The sequence below is a fragment of the Mus caroli genome, unplaced genomic scaffold (assembly GCF_978045245.1).
Source record: "Mus caroli unplaced genomic scaffold, Mus_caroli_1 scaffold_17, whole genome shotgun sequence".
In the NCBI taxonomy this organism is placed as follows: Eukaryota; Metazoa; Chordata; class Mammalia; order Rodentia; family Muridae; genus Mus; species Mus caroli.
Genome location: NW_028227272.1, coordinates 67,624,285 through 67,643,624, shown reverse-complemented (window position 1 = coordinate 67,643,624; position 19,340 = coordinate 67,624,285). Strand labels below are relative to the sequence as shown.

General features: G+C 35.7%; 1 protein-coding gene across 1 annotated transcript in view; it reads right to left on the bottom strand.

Moving 5' to 3' along the window:
- Gbe1 (1,4-alpha-glucan branching enzyme 1) overlaps positions 1-19,340 on the bottom strand; it is a 240,595-nt gene that overhangs the window by 70,322 nt on the left and 150,933 nt on the right. Inside the window, exons 8-11 of the mRNA XM_021184815.2 lie at positions 12,217-12,332; positions 8,086-8,213; positions 3,848-3,946; positions 1,728-1,838 (exon numbers count right to left, since the gene is read on the bottom strand). Of these exons, the coding sequence (XP_021040474.1) occupies positions 1,728-1,838; positions 3,848-3,946; positions 8,086-8,213; positions 12,217-12,332 (454 nt within the window). The remainder of the gene's footprint in view (positions 1-1,727; positions 1,839-3,847; positions 3,947-8,085; positions 8,214-12,216; positions 12,333-19,340) is intronic.

Sequence of the window (19,340 nt, the reverse complement as noted above, 5' to 3'; positions counted from 1 at the left end):
ATAACTTTCATTTTCATTTTTTATTCTAGCCATATGGCTTTTAGTTTATTTATTCAAACATGTACCATTGATGCTACATGTTGGTAATTTACAATGTGTTGAGATTTCTACATGTCTGCACTAAAATACTTATAATGTACGCATCCGTTCTAATTTACACAGTTTTATGGTTAGAGAGCAGCTCCCCTTGCCCACCTCTCGCCCTCCACTCTTCACGCTGTGGCTCTCTCCTAGTCTGTGTTCTTAGACATAAGTATTTAATTTGTTACATAAATCACAGAGCTTACAACGTAAGACCCTAAAGAAAGTTGAAAGATGAAAGATGGCCAATTCAGGAGTTGTGAGTTGAGTCTGGGCCTACTTTGCACTTCAACAAATTGCTATTTAAAGTTTAAAATAGTATATATGTTTAGGCGAATAATACCTTATTACAAGTACTTAAATATGTGACAGTGGGGATAACACATGAAATTCAGCAAGGGCAACAGTGTTCACATTTACTGTACTCACAGGCAGCAGAAGGAGGTAGAGTATGAGGCAGGGACTTTGCCAATGGTCTATGTGCACATTATGAACAAGAGCAGAAAACTGAAGAGCTATTATTTATAAAGCATGCCTCCTTCACTACAATAACAAATACATTTATTGCTCTAACTTGCTTAATATAGATATTCCCAAAAAATTCAAGATATTTATTGCCTTCATTTATAACCGAAAGAATGGGATTTCTATATTTTTGATAAAATGATAAAAACGGATCCTGGCACCGTGAATGAACACCTTGAATTCCAGCACTTGGGGGGCAGAGAAAGACAGAGCACTGTGAGTTTCAGGCCAGCTTGGTCCACATAGTAAGCTCCAAGACAGCTAGATCTACGTAGAGAAACTTTGCCACACATACATAGAAGACATTAAAATAGCTTTACATTGCTAACTGGTGCCTCCCATCCTGACTTCCTATATTTATTGAGAGTTGTAGGCGCAGTGAGAGTATTCAAATGTATGCACAAAATGAATGGGAACATACTCTCTGCTTGGCCTAATGCTTGAGGGAATACTAAGCACAAGGGAACTAAGTTTCCCATGCTTTATTGTGGCTTCACAGAGAAGGAGACACTTGAGTGGGAGCCTCTGAGGTGAGGTAAGTGTGAGGCAAAGTGTAAGACTGAAAGAAGTGGGCCTTTCCTAAAGGCAGAAGTACTATAGTGTTGAATAGAAGCTGGGTAAGGGAGGAAACAGGTCCTGCATGAGTGCCTTTGAGTGGCAAGCCTCAGCCAATAGAACTAGGTTGACAAGTTGATGCTTGCTCTTTAGAAATAGCTCATGCTGCAACAGAGGAGAGGCAGAAGAGGGACAAGTACCACCAGGGTGATCAATGAATGGGAGGAGACTTCTGTGTCTGAAGGAAAAGTGTAAAAGAAGAAAAAGTGCATGGAGAGAGCTATCACTGTAGATTAAAACCACTGCTCTTCTTATGATCAAAAGCTCATTAATACTTGCAACTCTATGTGACCAGTTGTACTGCAACTCAGAAGTATAATTTATAGACCTACAAAGTAAGTTTCAGATATTTTTCAAATCTGGATTTATGCATATACATGCATAGACAAATATATTCCCATACCGGTACATAACTATAACTGTTTGTAGTTAGAGATGCAACAGAATACAAAGAAAAAGGTAACTATTGACACAGAAGAAGAATGACTTTACCCATATTCATTTACCTGATCATGACTCTCTGCATAAGCCACACATTTCTCAAGGTAGCGTCGATTGGTGAGAGTATATACTATATTGCCCATATTCCAGTCTTCATCTTTAAATTCCTTAAGTAACTACATACAAGAGAGAAAATCAACTTATAAGCTTCAATCTGAAGGCATACATATTATTTCTAAACCATATGACATATAGATAGAGTGAGCGATATCCTTGTTTGTAGTTGTACTGAAAGAAAAACTTTATCTTCCAATCACATCAGCTACCAAGAATATTAACGGCAACCGGGCCAGGTAGTTATCTATCCATAAGGTATAAATAAGGCTAAAATGCCAGGCTTTATTCACATTCTGCTATATATCAGTCTATAAGGTTTAGTTCTGCACATGTAAATGGAAGAATATACCATGGATGTATGTGTGTCAGTGATAGGAGTTGTTTTGCGTACGTTTTCAATTGTACTTTGAGATTACTACCACTTTTTTATTACTTGTAATAACTGCAAGAGCATGATGGGTCGTCAATTTTGCTTCACTTCACTATTAGTTCACACTATGTTTTCCTGTAACTTTAACACACTAGCAAGAACACTTGCTAGTTTTTTAGGCTTGAATAAAAATGCCTTACCAGGAACAGCATTGTGTTCCACCCATAAACAATGATAATTAAAACAATTATTCCAGAGTGGAAATGCTAATTATCACAAAATAATTATTATCTTAATAGACCACACTGGTTTTCTTTCCACTTCATTTTCTTCGGCATGGCTTCTGCCCTTTAACCCTGCTGCGATGCCACTGACCTACCTCGACCTCAGAGAGCCAGCTCTTGGGTCAGTAATTGCTCTTTCTTAGATAAACACTTCTTGTACATGACACTGCTGACCCTCCGCTTTCATACGAATTGCTCTCTACTGGAGTCTACCACTGGGTACTTGATGTCTTATCTTTTCCAAGCTCCATGGATATCATGCAAATTTTTTTCCCTGCCTAGCTTCCTAAAGGGGAAGCTGCTTGAGTTTATGTTCTAAATTTGACTTCTCTATTATTCAATATTTTTTTTTCTGCTCAGGCCACCTCTTTGTTCAAAGAATCATAGAAACTTGCTTCTAAGCAAAACTGCAAGAAGGCCACATGGTCCCAGTTGTCTCTTATTCATGTCTTTGGTTATGTCCAAATCAAATCACATCTTGAAGGTTTTGGTATCTCAGAAGAGTATGCCGTGATGAATGAAGTCTGAAGATGAGATCATAACTGAGCAATACAGCCAGTTTCTAAAACTGTGGCCAATTGGCATGTAAATGGAAAACTCATGAAATTTTTTGGTAGCAGAGAAACGTAGTGAAATCTCCAGAGGATTTTGCTACGAGAAAATGCTAATCCAGGAAATTACAAATTAAATCATTCCATGTGTACCACATTTTGTAAAATACACCATAGAGGTGGAGACCACAACAGTCCTTGCTAGGGATTATGAAGTGATTAGCATATAAATACACAAACACACACACACACACACAGAAACATAAAGAGAGAAAGAGAGAGAAAGTGAGAGACTGATACAGAGAGACACAGAGAGGGAATAAAGAGAGGGATAGAGGGAACCAACATTAATTTAATTATTAAAATAAATAAAAGTACATTGAGAAGAAACTGTAGTTACCATCCAGATTACTCCATTTTACTGATTGAGATGTGGTAAGGATTACTGAATAAAGGCATAAGTGTCCAAGATTTGGTAAATGAAAGACCACATTCTGTAGTAAGTACAAGAAATTAAGTAATTTCTACATCATTAGATGATTATGAATAGGAATAAGTGTTTTGATAAAGTTCAATGTGTTTTAAGTGCAGACTACTAAAGTTTCACAAATCTATATTTATAAAGCAAAATTCCACTCAACATTTTATTAATATTAATTTCTCTTGACTGAATAATAGACATGTGAAAGCTTTGGAATACTTCTTCAACATTTTGAGAACCACCTTATTAAAAAAAAACCACAAGACTAATGCATTTGCAGGAGAATTAATAGTTCACCTATATCTGTAATTAATGGTCATGATTAATAAATACACTCAACAACAAAAATATCATATATGATATATGGAGACAAGAATCTTACTTGGATCCATTTATCTGGAATAGCCATTGCTAATCTGTAGTCAAAACCACCGCCTCCCTGGGAAGTTGGAGAACAGAGAGCCGGCATCCCTGATACATCCTAAAATCAAGTACATTAGAATGATCAGTATTCAAACACCTTTGATGACAGAAAAGCTTAGGGCAAAGAACTGAAGTTAACAAACAGAGGCATAGGTTTCTGAGTATTTTAATAAATATAATGATAAAAGCGATAGGGTGGCAAATTCATGTCTTAGTTCTCAATAAGACTTTTGTCTAATGTTTACACTCTAGTACAACACCCTATCTAAAAGGCTTCCCCTCCTTGCATTATCATCATCCTGAGAACATATAAAATAGCAAAAGTCTTTTCAAAAATAGTTTAATGTTTGAGGCTTAAAATAATTTTGTTTTTTTTTCTACAGGGTTTACCAAAAACCAAAATTCATATGCAATATATTTGCTATAACTCTCTCGCTATATCTAGCCTTGTGAGTACTAGCTCCCAAAGAAATAGAAAACACAGCAAATACAGAATAAAGTAGTAATGTGGCTTCACGTTAGAGGGTTGTACTGGAAAGGGTCACTGAGATCAGCTCCTGGATGTTTTCATTATCAGATACAGAAGTAAAGGCACACAGAGGTGAAGGAATCAAGAAAGAGAGGGACTTATTAATGGTGGAGTCATGGTTCAGACATCAAGGCTGTAGACAGAGTGCTTTCACCTGTCATGATACCCCTGGACTACTGATAAGTAAATATTAATCAAATAGACAACTGAGCTGAAAAATTGGGTATCCGGATACAGATGTACCGGAAGATATTTTTTGTGATAACAACAGCAAAACCCAAGCTAAATACCATCATTCTAACTTCAAGCTAGATTTCAAACAAGCCCTTCTCATCTGTCCAATTTCTGTGGCCAGTCTAACTTACTCTTAATGACCTCTTCCTTAGACTACACATTTTCAAATGGAGTTCTGCTATCTCCAATGCCTCTTTACAGTAACAAGCAGCATCCTATGAGATAATTTTCTTGGATTTTGTCCTGTAATAAAGCTCGAAATACAATAGTAGCAATATGAGTCTAATATTAGCTATTATGATTCTAATTCAATGGCATCATAAAACATTAAGCATTTGCTATACACCTTCCATCCCCGTATTCTATTTCTCTACTAGATGTTTATAAGATCCACAGTGGAGGAAGTGGCTTTTGCTAGCTAAAAATATTGCTTACCAGATAGCACAGAGGAGGTACTCAATAAATATTTGCTGAGTGAAGAGCTTGAAGGTGCTAGGCTGTACAAGATAAACAAGGTATCTTTATCCAACCTATCTATATGCATAAATGAGGACATAAATAAACATACCTACACATACCATGAAATGACAATACTTACCAGCCTGTATATGACAATTGACAAAAGCAATGAAAGGAGAGACTTGACTTACACCTTCCCACCAGTGTCCCATAAATCTTTAAGCTCTATATATTGTGTCTCCTTTTAAATATGTATTCTCTAGGCTTGTGACAAGTTGTGTCATTGTTCGAATTCTTCAATTTTAATAAAATGACATCATGCTCAGATATCTGAGGTGGTTCAAAAATTACTGTGTTGATAATCTACCCACAGAAAAGCTTAGGGAAAGAAATATTTGACTACACTGAGCTCTTAACTAATGTATCTCTTTCTTATACGAGACCAATATAAATAAATGTGTGATATGTTGAGATATAGCCAGGGGGAACTACAGTTCTTAGCCATAACACTATATTTCTTCACAGTGGTTTAAAGCTCATGATGGAAGCAGGATGGAGAAAGATCAACATGGCAGACATTTTAAAAGTTATACTTAGCAAATTAGAAGTGATGGTTTTACACATATTGTAGGTATTCAGTTCAATTTGCTGCTAAAAAAAAAAAAAATGGGATGAAAAATCTACTAAGTATCAAGCTCCTTATTAGATGCTGGGGCTATAGCCAAAGTATTTTGTAAAGAGTTACATTGTGCCAGGTGGTGGTGGCACACACCTTTAATCCCAGCACTTGGGAGGCAGAGGCAGGCGGATTTCTGAGTTCGAGGCTAGCCTGGTCTACAGAGTGAGTTCCAGCACAGCCAGGGCTATACAGAGAAACCCTGCCTTGAAAAAAACAAAAGAAAAAGAAAAGAAAAAAGAAAAAGAAAAGCACGGATAGCAGATTTGTCACAATCCCTAAGTCAGAATTCTAGAAAGCAATCCTATAAGCTCATGAGTTATTCCTGGTTTTCTTTTGAAAGTGAAATGCAAGTGGCCACTCTTTTCAATGTAAAATTATATACATACATACATACATACATACATACATACATACATACATAAAGGTAATATATCCCAACTCTAAAAGATACATGTCCACTGATACAGCATCTAAGAAGATTATGTGTTTTAAATTAAAATAAATCTAATAATTCTTTAAAAATCTAAAAAGTACTTTTGACAACTGACCAGGATGATAACTCATATAAAATATTTTAATTAATAAAATAACTGTGCAATGGTGGACATTTTCTTGGAAAGTTTTTATTATAGTTGTTAGTAATAAATTCAGATTGCTATCACATAAATTTATATACAATTCCATCACTTATTCATTGTACATCTCTTTAAAAAAAAAAAGTTCATGAAGATCAATTCTACATTTCGACGATCCTCCCACTAGACAGAAAAGCCATGTATTGAAATTGAAGCAGTTTTCAATTTGAGTAGAATAAATTGAAAGCACATCTTGTTTAAAAAAAAAAAATCTAAAACCAAGTCATATAAAGTAGGCTAAAGTCTGAGAGCTTCATTGGTAGAAACACTGATAATCAGACAAGCGCTCGCTCCCTGGATGATGAAACTATTTTACTTGAAATGAGTGGAAAGATCAATGTAACAATTTTAACTTTCATGTATTGAATAATTGCTTCTCTTTCTTCAGTATTCACTTTTCATTTATACTGTCATTAATTGTTTGTAGCGATTTGTCACATATATTATCTCTGATTTGGTTGTCACAAATATAATTGACATAATATTTTTTTGATGTTTGACAGATAAATTAAAATACTGTTTTTAAGAAGTCAAATGAAATTTAAAAATACCCTGCTGTTAAAAGGAATTCAGAACAAAGTAGAACTCTCAGCTCTGAGGGGAGTAGATACTGTGAACAGTACTGGGTGTTTTGTAGTTTGGGACTTGTGTAGTAATTGTCAATTATTCAGAGAAGACTTTTGAAAATATTACCAAATGTAATATGTAAAGGGGCTGACAGAAAAACAACCGCTTTCTATCTACAGTCAAACAATAGGGTCACATGAACTCGTTGGATACTACTGGGTCTGAGAAATGGTAGACAGAAAAGGCGATTGAGAAATCATCCATGCTATGAGAAGGAAACTCATTCCTGTAGATGGGAAGCTGGCAGGACAAAAGTAGTCTTTACCCTTGACTCTTCTTCAACACAGGATTATTATCCTATGTGTCCACAACTATAGTTCATATAGAAATTATTAGCATGCTAAACTCAATTTTAATAGTAATTTCAAATTAGAGGACTCTGAAAACCAAGGGGGATTTTAATATTAAATCTAAATTAGCAGAAGCATTTAACAAACTCCTTAATTTATCACATTTATCACCAAGAAGGGAATTGCCAATTATGGCTATACCGAATTATATCATTACAGCACAGCTTTGGGACAGTTAATCATGAACTTTTAGTAATCATGAATAACTAGGAAACATTTGGCAGCCTGAGAGCACTAACATAAACAAGAAAGGTAATCGCATCAGAACATGGAACGCTCAGAAAAGTGGGCAGGCAGTGATCCATGCCATCTCTAATGATTAAACCGGAAAATAAATAAATAAATAAATTGACAGATGCACATTAATATTCAATTCTTTTCACCACTGAAGGTCTCGGGGCAGAAGGACCTGTCCACTGATTAGGACATTTTACTTTCTAACCACTGGCATGTTCTTTCTAACAATGGAATAGTGACAAGTAATTAGTGTAAATTATCCCCTATTAGGAAAACAGTGAATTCCAAATAATGTGTCATCCTTACAAGCTAGTTGGACCATCGTCAGGGCATAAGTCCATTTTTGCAATTATTGATGACATGAGTTTAGCTATTCAAATACTGTATGCTAACAAAATATTCTCTATTAAAGGGGTGTTAAATGGGACCACTTCATTATAGACTTACCTCTGCTATTGTTATCGAGTCTGGGTACAACGTGTGAGCCAAATGATTTGCCAACATGAGATAGATCAAAGCATCTTCATCTACTTGTAGTCCAAAATATTCATTATAGTCACCCGAAAAACCTTGACCTGAGGAACAGGGAAAAAATGGAATATATTTTATGAATATGTAAATCCTAATCTAGGAAAACAAACCTCAAAGAGGGAGGGATGTGTTAATCTGAGAAAGTATAAGGACTTTACCACCTAAGAATATACTAACTCAGTATTTCTTGTTAATACTCAGAGGATCAGAAAATCCTGCAAACCAGTTTCTGTTTGAAAGAAACAAAACAAAGAGCATTTTAAAGATGTAATTTAATTCTAACTAAATTGTGTAGCAGTGAAATAAGTAGTGCAACACAGAAACTGAATGGTGTATGTCAAATTACAATGTATTTCTACCCTATCAGGGAACAGAAAAATGATGGGCATTTTTCTGAAAGAGTCAGTCATGGGTAGAGGAGGGCCTCAGTGGGCTTACCAGTCACTACTGAACCCTTGCTGTGGAGAATACAAGAAAGATTCATTGCCTATCAGTCTGTACCAGCCCCAACAGGCACAGGCACAGTCTCAATCCTGTGGTCAAACAGACAGCTCTGGTTAACCAAATGGCTTACAAACAAAGCCATGAATCTGGGAAAAGGTCTAGAGATGAAAAGAAATGGCTGGTAGCATGGGAAGGAGATGAGAGAGCTGCAGAGGAAACGGGTCAGGATGCACTCTCCACACATCAAAGAACACATTTCGTTAATACAAATATTGTTTTAATAGGAAGCCAATGTTAGGTTCTAGTTGGCCCCTTGGAGATGAACCAGAGCAAACGTAAACAGCACATTGAAAACTATTATTTACATTAAAGTGGCTGTGATTTGTGCACTACAGATTTGCTACATTGGTGAACACATTAGGCCTCAACTTCCGACGGCCTCCGCTGACCTACTTTTTACTTTGGTTAGAATGATTATACCATTCACTGTGTATTCACAATTACTTTATCTTCATACTGAATAACATGGAAACTTAACACTCTTCTTTGTCTCCGCCTCGCTCCCCCACTTCCTCCCCTGGTTCATTTACCTAAGCACTTTGCTTTGATGCTTGTTTTGTCTGGCCCATCTGCAGAACTCTGACATTTAAGGATAAGTTAACGTGTACCTATCAAAAATTATGCCTCAAGCTCTTCAACATACACATCTCAATGATCATTCTCTGTCAAACTTCCCAACTGATGATGCGATCATTCCTTTTCCTTTATAGTATGGAATAGAAAAAAAAAGTGCATCTACTTGAGTCATTCCAAAAACTTTTAAAAGTTATTCTTTTTATTATTATTATTATTGCTTTCAGGGGGATCATTGAGATGAACAGAGCAGGGCAGAGGGCGAGTTGATAGAGCTGGTTCTATCTGTATTATCACAGGTCCATCAGACTTACATGGTAAGCACGTTTACCTACTGAGCCAACTTGCTGGCCCAAGAGAATATGTACATATAGGTGTGTAGGGTTACTTATTATCTCAGTCAAATGAATCACATTTTTTTCTATGCACTATGAGTAGAATATGTCTGTGAGTTAGGGGTGCACATGGTGGGGGTGTTTTAAATTAATACTTGAACTGAGAGCCATGGCTTTCAATTAAATTATACACCAGCAGTATCGTACAAATAAACCCATCTATCAACCTGGATGTTAGAGGCCTCACATATATATGTCTTAAAATTGAAAGTTTGTATCCTCCAGTTAAAATTCCCTATTTTCTCCAGCTCCCTACCATTCAGCAACCAAAAGCGTAATAAAATTCATTTTGTTTACCTATGAATTCTGAATATATTACTTTGCTTTGGGCAGCAGGCAAGCATAAATTCAGACATTATTTTTCTTTTAATTCATGAAATAACTTAGTTTCTCTTCCTAGATCTCCTGATGATTTTCTCACCAAGTTTATAGATTAAACACTTCATCCTTATACTAATTACTTTATCACATATTTTAGCATCTATCTGCCCACTTGCTTTGTATTTTTAAGTTTTGATTTTTACATTCTAAAAGAACAAGATGAGATAAAGTAACTCAGAATTCTTTTCCTTATGATGTCTGAGGCTCCCTACTCAAGGAACATATTTTACATAACCCATAAATTGTTCATTTCCTCAGTATCTCAACCCTCTGGATCCCTCAGCCTTCAACAGAGGCAGTTTAAACTCAGAATTTCTATCTCTTGCCATGTTTGTCTTTGTCTCCCCCAAAACAGCTTCTCTCACCAATGGGGGCAGATTTCAGACAAGCCTGGAGTGTGAAAGTTGTAAGCTTTTTCCTGCAAGCAGTGCAGTGTCCTGACTAAGAGGAAACAGCAGTGGTCTCCAGTTTCCGCAACCCTCCCTAGAAGACACCTGTCAAGACTATCTACATATTTCTCCTCATTTGATTTTCTTCTTGGTAGTATGTATCCTGTATTTTTTTTTTACCATTTTTATTTCTTTTCTCTTTTTTAAGTTATTTTTTATTTGCACTCCAGATTTTATTACTGCCCATTCATCCCCCTCCCGACTGTTGCACATCCGTATGTCCTCCACACCTTCCTGTCTCAAGAAGGATGTTCCTGCCCCCATCCCCACCCCACCTGACCTCTAAACTCTCTGGGGCCTCAGGTGTTTTGAGAGTTAGGTGCATTATCTCTGACTGAACATAGACCTGGAAGTCCTCTACTGTATGTGTGTTGGGGGCCTCATATCAGCTGGTGTGTGCTGCCTGGTTGGTGGTCCAGTGTTTGAAAGATCTCTGGGGTCCAGATGAATTGAGACTGCTGTTCCTCCTACAGGGTTGCCCTCCTCCTCAAATTCTTTCTGCCTTTCCTAATTTCATATGCTATATTCTGATAGTGGTATCCACTCTCCCAACTCCTCTGAATTACTCTTCCCCTACCCTCCCATCCAGATCCACACCCTTTCCGTCACAGCTTAGAAAACAAAGAGACATCTAAAGAATGATTATAAGATTGAATAAAACAAAACCAAATAAATTAGAATAGGACAAAGCAAACAAACAACAAAGAGAAAGAAACAAAGTATAAGTACAAGAAAATCATGTACACAGAGACACACAGTCACACACACACACACACACACACACACACACACATACACACACAGAGTCCATAAAAATTCAAAATCAGAAGTCATAATATATTAACAAAGAACCTGCAAAGTTAAAAAGAAAATGCTGTGAGAATACACTATAAGACAGTTAGCTTTCAAGGATGGCAAAGAGCTGTGCTGGGTATCCATCTTAATCTATGTCGTCTCCAAAAATTAACCACGTGAAAATGAGAAAAAAAAATTAGTTTCTTCCAATGGAGTTCTACAGGGAACACAACCCCCTCAAAAAAGGCAGTCCTAATGGCCAGCAGTAGATGACCATAATGAATTTTTTAAAAGAATATACTAATCTTTGGTGTGAAATCCCATAGCTAAAAAATTATCATTCTGGAAAAAAAAACTGAGAGAGAAGATTAGCAGTCTGAGGTCAGTCTAGCATATCCAGCAGTCTTAAAAGCAAGAACAACAACAACAAAAAAAACAATATAAATGAAAATCAATTGTTTCCAGATCACATATTTGGGGAATTATGTTTCTGAGTTTAATTTTGTGCAACATTTAAAATGATGGCCTGATCAATACATCAATTTAATTAAAATCAAGTAAATGATATATATGTTTCTACATGTATAAAGTACAAAATATTCTCACTTATCATTTTTGTATCTGTTTGAATACAAATGATAAAAATATTTCTTAATACATCCCAAATGTGCTATGGTAAATGGTTTCTTTACATTTATTTTAAAAGCCATGACATTACTACTAATCCTTTATTCCTAAAAGACAGATAAAAATGGAAATCCCTTTGTTAGTTTTCCCTCTTACTAAATGATAGCAGCAGAAATGTCTACCCAAAATATGTAGACAATAGACAACTAAACATGAAGCTGCCAGCAACCACCACACCATTTTCTTAGGAGAACCCCAAGCCAGGTTCCAACTTAAGAATAAAAAAACTAAACCCATCCTTCACATCTGATTCAGGCACCTACCCATTCCGTGGTGATGATAGAGCATAGAGGTGACACCATCAAAACGGAAGCCATCAAAGCAGTACTCCTCCAACCACCATCTTATGTTCGACAGAAGGAATCTTAAAACTTCCCAGCTAAAATATTAGAGAAAAACACATTTAAGCATAATGCAACCAAGGTTTTCCTTAATTGCTATATAGCACGTGTTTGGATTATGGATTGGATTTATGTATCTATTTCAAGAAGCAGGATATTCAGGAGACATGTACTAAAAACACAAGAAAACATCCAATACCATTTGTATAGTACAAGTCATTGTAAAATGAAAATAGGTTAAATCCCTTTAGCCATAAAAGTTGTTCAAAATTTGAGGAAAATTATATTAAAAAAATAATAAAAAAGGTTTACAGGGCAGGAGCCTATACAGTCTTGTTCAGTGTTGTACCCTTGACAACCAGAAAGGCTCCTAGAGATGATATAGCTAAAAAAGAAAATGTCACTTATAACTCAATTTTAATCAAGATTTTTTTTCCTGGATTATATTATAAGAATTAGAAGAGGTTATTTAATTTTTTTTCTATTCTTTCTAGTATAGATTGGAGAGATGGCTTCAATGATGATCTTTCTAAAATCCTTGGCTGAAACTTCAAGCAGTTGTAATTCCAAAGAAGAAATAACTGATAAAAAAAAAAAGACTTAATCACACGATAAATAATATTACATTTACTAGATGCCCTTTGATAAAAGTAAAAATGAAAACGTAATTATAAAAATATTCACATGTTTCATAAAGTATACAACAAAGAGCCACACAACCATCAAAGCAGAAGGAAAAAGAACTGCATTACTCAATTAAAAACACCGCATGAAGCAAATCTATTTCGGACAACTGAAGAGAGGGCAACGTCAATTAGGGTTTCCTTCAGATGCTTGGCCATGGTTGAGTTCTCCATCTTATTACAACTATAGTTTTAAGACTTTAATACCTCATTTAGCTTAATGACAAAGCTGTAATTGTGTATACAAGTCTTTAACACAGCACAAATTTATGTATTTTTAAACCTTCTTCATATTAAAGCATAATCAGACAAAAGCAGAGATTAAGCCATCACAACCAACTCCAAAAGGAGAAATCTAACCTTCGGGAAGAGGTGAATACAGATGATAATACCTACTTGAAATAAGTTACCTTGAACTTTAAAAACTTACTGGGTACTTGAAAAATATTTGGAAAGGTAAACCCCGAAGTATGAGCAATGCTAAGTGCATGAAGGACAACCTGGGCATTCAAGAAGCTTAGATTAAATGTATAAAGATAAATTTCAAATTTTACTAACGCATGTTCATTTATTTTGTGAACGTGTATACACATATGGGTTCCATGTGTGTAAATCCAAGTGGAATTCACATATGGACAATGTGTAATTCTAAATTAATGTTCCATCTTAACTTTTTGGACCACGTTTTGATTTGAGTAAGAATGGCCTCTATAGGCTCATATAACTGAAGGCTTAGTCCTCAGCTGCTGAAATGGTTTGAGACAGACTGAGATGTGTGGTCCTCTTAAGAGGAGGTGTCTCACTGGAAGGAGGCTTAGAGATGGCGCAGCAGTTAAGTGCACTGACTCTTCTGAAGGTCCTGAGGTCAAATAACAGCAAGCACATGGTGGCTCCCGACCACCCTTAATGAGATCTGATGCCCTCTTCTGCAGTGTTTGAAGACAGCTACAGAGTACTTACATATAATAAATAAATACATCTTTAAAAAAAAAAAAACTAAAACAAAAAACAAAAACAGCATTCAACATTCCCAGCTAGCTCTGTCTGCTGCCTGCTTGTGACAAAGATAGAAAAGTTCCAGCCATGGCTTCAGTGTAATGCCTGCCCGCCTGCTGCCATACTCTTTGCAGTGTTGGTCATGGACTCTAACACTCTAGAATAATAAGCCCCAAATTAAATGCTTTCTTTATAAGTTCCCTGGTCCTGTTATTTCATTATAGCAATCGAAAAATAACTAAGATATATAAGATGTATCACTGAACATGGAATTGCCTGACTAGCTAGACTACTGAGCAAACAAGCCAAGGGAGTCCTCCAAACTGTGCCTCAGGAGGGTTAGAATTACAGATGCACTATATCAAGTTTTATATGAGTCCTGGCAATTAACTCAGGTCCTCTTTAAATCATCTCTCTAGCCCCTATTGTTTAAGATCATCATATTTTAAAAGGCAGAACTCAACACAAAGAGATGTTACAATTGTGCAATGATCAGATTATTTTGTATAGGAATATCCAGATCTACTTCTGGGATCCTTTAGTGAACTTAGTAAGCATTAGTTTTTTTGATTTTTGATTTACAGTAAAACTAACACGGGGTTTGGAGACATTTTATATATACTTTTTTACCCTCACACATGTCTATAGTTGTTTTAAAAGAAGGTTCAGTGCTGTATGAAAATGTCAAAGGGTTTGAATCGGTTATAGTTTTGCATGTTAATAAGTTTGAAAACACAGTTTTCAAAGCATGCATACATTTAAAATAATGTCATTACATTTAAATACTTATATTTTGTTAAAAGATGTGTGCCTAAGAGAGACCTGGGAGAGGGATATGGGAGAGGGATATGGGAGAGGGATATGGGAGACAGATATGGGAGGAGAGGGAGAGGATGAGGGGGAGGGGGAGGGGGAGGGAACATGTGTTTGTGCCTGTGTCTGCTGTCCCTGTCCCGCACACAGAGGCTAGTAAACTTCAGATCTCAAGGAGCCAGAATTGTTGTACAGTGTCAGGCTTGCAATGTGGTAGACATGCGGTGGTCCTAATAATTGTAGAACAAGAATTTATACACATTGAGACATGTCTCTAGCCCACATTTTCTGTTTGAATCTAAACACATTTTCTTTACTATAAGACACCTCAGGGTAAATACTTATTTAAATGATAAATCTCTTGACAGATGTACAAAAATATAAAACCATAAAAATACAATACCAACTGTCCCTAGGCCTTATGTGACATTCACTATTCTCTAGGTGAGGTAGGGTAAAGAGTATCTTATGTTTTTTTTACAAAAGTTTAATTTATGCAGATGCAGCAAATGCCTTCTAGGTCTTCCTAGCCTTTGTCCCTTCACACTCCTTATGCTAAAGACTTCTACTTATTTATATGACTGGCTTATACTAATGAACATCAATTTCAAGAGAAAAAAAATCACAAACTGAGTAATTTCAAAGGTAAAATAGATTCATATCAAATAAACTGCATTATAACATCTGTAAAGATAAAGGAAAATGAAAACCTGATCATGTGATATTGTATTTTGGAGACAAACAGAAGAGGAAAAGGATGTGAATTCAATCACTGAAAAGAAAGCAATTCTCTAGCTCAGATTTTTAACTAAGGGCAGAAGTAAGAAAAGTCGCCCTGATTTCTATTGATATAATAGTTTACCTAGTCATCTCTTGATCAAAAAGAACAACAAAGTGCTTTAACATATGAAAAGGAATAGCATGTCTGGGTATGACAATGTGCATAGACACTGTATTTGCATGGATTAAGAAAAAAGAAAAGCAATCCTATATTGTGATATTCCAAAACTAAGCAAATGACAACTGGATATCAAATTAGAAACTTCCAAAGGGTAAATTTAATTTTTAGATTTCTAGAGTAGTACTAACCCAAAGCAACGGAATCATTATCTATCTAAAAAGGAGAAATCAAATTTGTATTGGCTTCCAGATAATGTCATTATACTTTAAGAATCATTGATAAAATTAAATTTTGTGTCTCCTACAAAATAACAGACACAGACAATAAGCTCAAAAGAAAGATCTCTGATGCAAAAATTTAAAGTTAAGAGAAGCAAACAGAAAGCAAAAGTTGAGAAATTAAGTCTCTAAGGTCTGCTAGATAGCTTAGTTGGTAAAGTGCTCGGTACAAGCAAGAGGAACTGGGTTCAGTTGCAGAACCAATGTAAAATAGACAGGTGCCATGGCACATGACTTTAATCTGAGAGGATGGGAGGCAAACAAGGGGGATTCCTATATCTCAGCTTCTCTCTACATCAGGAGCCACAGGTCAGTGAAATAACCCGTCTCAAAAACAAAGACAGAAAATATCTGAGGAAGAATGCCTGAGGTTTTCTTCTAGCTTCAAAGTATATGAACATACATACATATGTTCAATCATCATACCAGTGAATACACACAGACACATACACACATACATGGAAGAGAGAGACAGAGAAACAGACAAAGAGACAGAGAGAGACAGATAGACAGACAGAGACAGAGTACTGTTACATTTCTGTAAACATTTACAACTAGATTATTATATTATGAATACAAGATTATTAATACTAGATTTTTCACTATTGATACTATATTATTAGGAGCAGTTAAATAAAAGTAATTAGCTTTATATGACTAACATTTTACAAATAGTTGAGTTTTGTTGCATGAGAAATGGGGTGCAAAGACAATCGGATATAAAAGAAAAGCAAATTTTAAAGAATGCCCCATTACTGTGGTCCAGATGTGTGTATTATCTTACCATGACACATCTAGACAATAAATTCACTGGCCTGGTGAAACTAAGTTGAAACATATTGATTATACTCAGGTCAGTAAGTCCGGAATTAGAAAAGTTCACAGAGAGAATCAGGGAGAATAATGAGTCTACAGATCAAGTACCCAAGTTCATGTATTTGCATGTGCCGAATGTAGAGCTCACTGTGGAAAAAAGTCAGATCATGGAGTGTTACTATGGTACCAGGATGAAGATGTGGCTTTCTTTATGTTTGGCTTTAATATGTAAACATTCAATTTGATATAGAATATGCATTTGCTTATTACATAAAAACATTTATCTCAGTTCACTGAGCCCAAATCTTAAGAGAATAGATTCGAGAGTTCTAAAGACCACCTGCAAAGTTCAAAGAGTGAAAAATGAGCTTCAGTAGAAGATGTAGAATATAGACACACTGATGGATAGCCAAGATTTTTTTACCATAAATATATAAAACAGTCTCAGCCAGGGAAATGATTTGCTTGGCATCATCCAAGTTAAATCAATACCAAATATATGCAGGTTGTGTTCAAGGACCCAGTATCACAGTACATATGACGTCTAGACATCTACAAATAAAAAAAGCAGGTGTTCAACATAATCACATTGTACAGAGACTATACAAACAGACTCTGCTCCTAGTCCTAGAAACAGTAAAACCCTTCCTACACATTGAATTTTAGTCAATAACGCAGGGCTAGTCTTGCCAGCAGGTGTTTCTCAAGACAACCATCTTATTTATGAATTATGTCATTTTCTTTTGTTCTACAGGACCAGAACCTAACTTTGACCAGATAAGTATTAAATAATTAGGGATACTACTCCGGGTGGAAAAGCAAGCATTATTTAATAACAGTTTAAAGATATGCAGACACCAAGATCAACCAAAGGGACTCTAAATATCTAGGTGAGGTTCTGAACTAACCTTCCCAGGATTCATATGGGCAGTGAAGACATTATTGTCACACAGGAATGGACTAGTCTGTGAAATCTACAATCTGTATTCTCAGTGGACCACTTGGACAAGTTTAAATGAATATGTCATGACTGACTATAGAGATTTATGAAGGATAACTTATCCTATGTGTCTAGAATTTTCAAATTTAGTAATGAAAATTTCTATTTTTTCTATCGTTCTAGAGTAGAGAGGAAAGGGGGTGGGGTTTGTATGCTTTCTGGGGACATAAGTGAACTCACTCTTCTCAACTGAACAGTTTCCTTGAGTCACAGAATAGAAAGTGTCTGGCAAATGGTAGGATAAAAATTTCAATTAACTTTTTTCTACCTCAAAATGTCTTCAGACAGCTCATAACTCAGTTTATATATCCAGTCGACTAGAATCCCAGAAAGATATAAAGGAGAATTTCCCAGGCCAGTATTGTTCTGGAGTATTTCGACGTGTAAGGTCAGGCTTTGATTATCAGATTATCTTCATGATGTAAGGCTTTTAACCCTGCCCTGATCAGCCATGGTGATGAAACATAATGTCTGCACCATCACAAGAATTAGATAGTGCTCTTTAGCCTGTGCCAAATGTATCTCAGTGGCCAGCATCAAAGCACTAGAGAGGGGGTGAAATTCAGTTACTGCTCCCATACACCAAACTATCCATCCATGAATGAATCATACCTTCTCTTATTTGAGTAACTCACCGCAATTTCACTTAAATGGAGTTTAAGCATGGTTTTAGACATGTTTTAAATATTTAGCTTTAAAAATCCAGAAAAATGTATAGAAGCAAAGCTGGCATTCTTGTTACTCATCAGCTACTGAAATGTTAAATCATACATATCTCATATTTAAACTGAACGCATAGATGATGATCTATACACTTAAGAATAGCAAGTAATCAAAATAACCAGGATTCCAATCGGTTTAGATGGTTGGAACCATCAGTCTTTAATCAAGTAATGAGATTTATTAAGGAAATTTTTGACATGCACAGATAATTCCAATATTAAGATTTTTACAAAATATCTGTAAACTCAAAATTGTTGATTGTCTCACAGTCTGCCAATAAACTTTCTAATGAAATAAAACACAGCCAAATTTTCTTGGCAAGCAAGTGTAATCAGACATAATGACATTTATTTAATTAAATCACATTTTGTAACTCAAATCTATTTGCCTAATGTCCTATTTATTTGTGTTCCAGAATAATGTATAAAGTTTTCAAAATAAGCAACTTAGGTCAACAGATGTTGCTAAATGTATTAATGTGATATACTAATAACTATAAAATATTATTAAACAGTGGCTAAGTCACACAAAAACAAAGATAGCCTACTGGTCTTAGCTGTTCTTCAGGCCATGGGGATGCACAGCTATTAAAGAATAAATCATAAAAGCATGAAACAAAATCCTTGATGTTCTGATTTGTATTTAAAATTCAAAACTAAGGCAACTGAGTAGACTTGAGGAAACACGGTTCTCTGAGATTTTTCTTTCTTTGTAGCATAATATTTTATTTGGGAAGTTGATACATCTGCACAGAATAATTTAACAGTATTTACCCAATATCCACCCACATAATTTTCCTAGATCCAATTGCCACCATCCAGGGACCCTCAACCTTC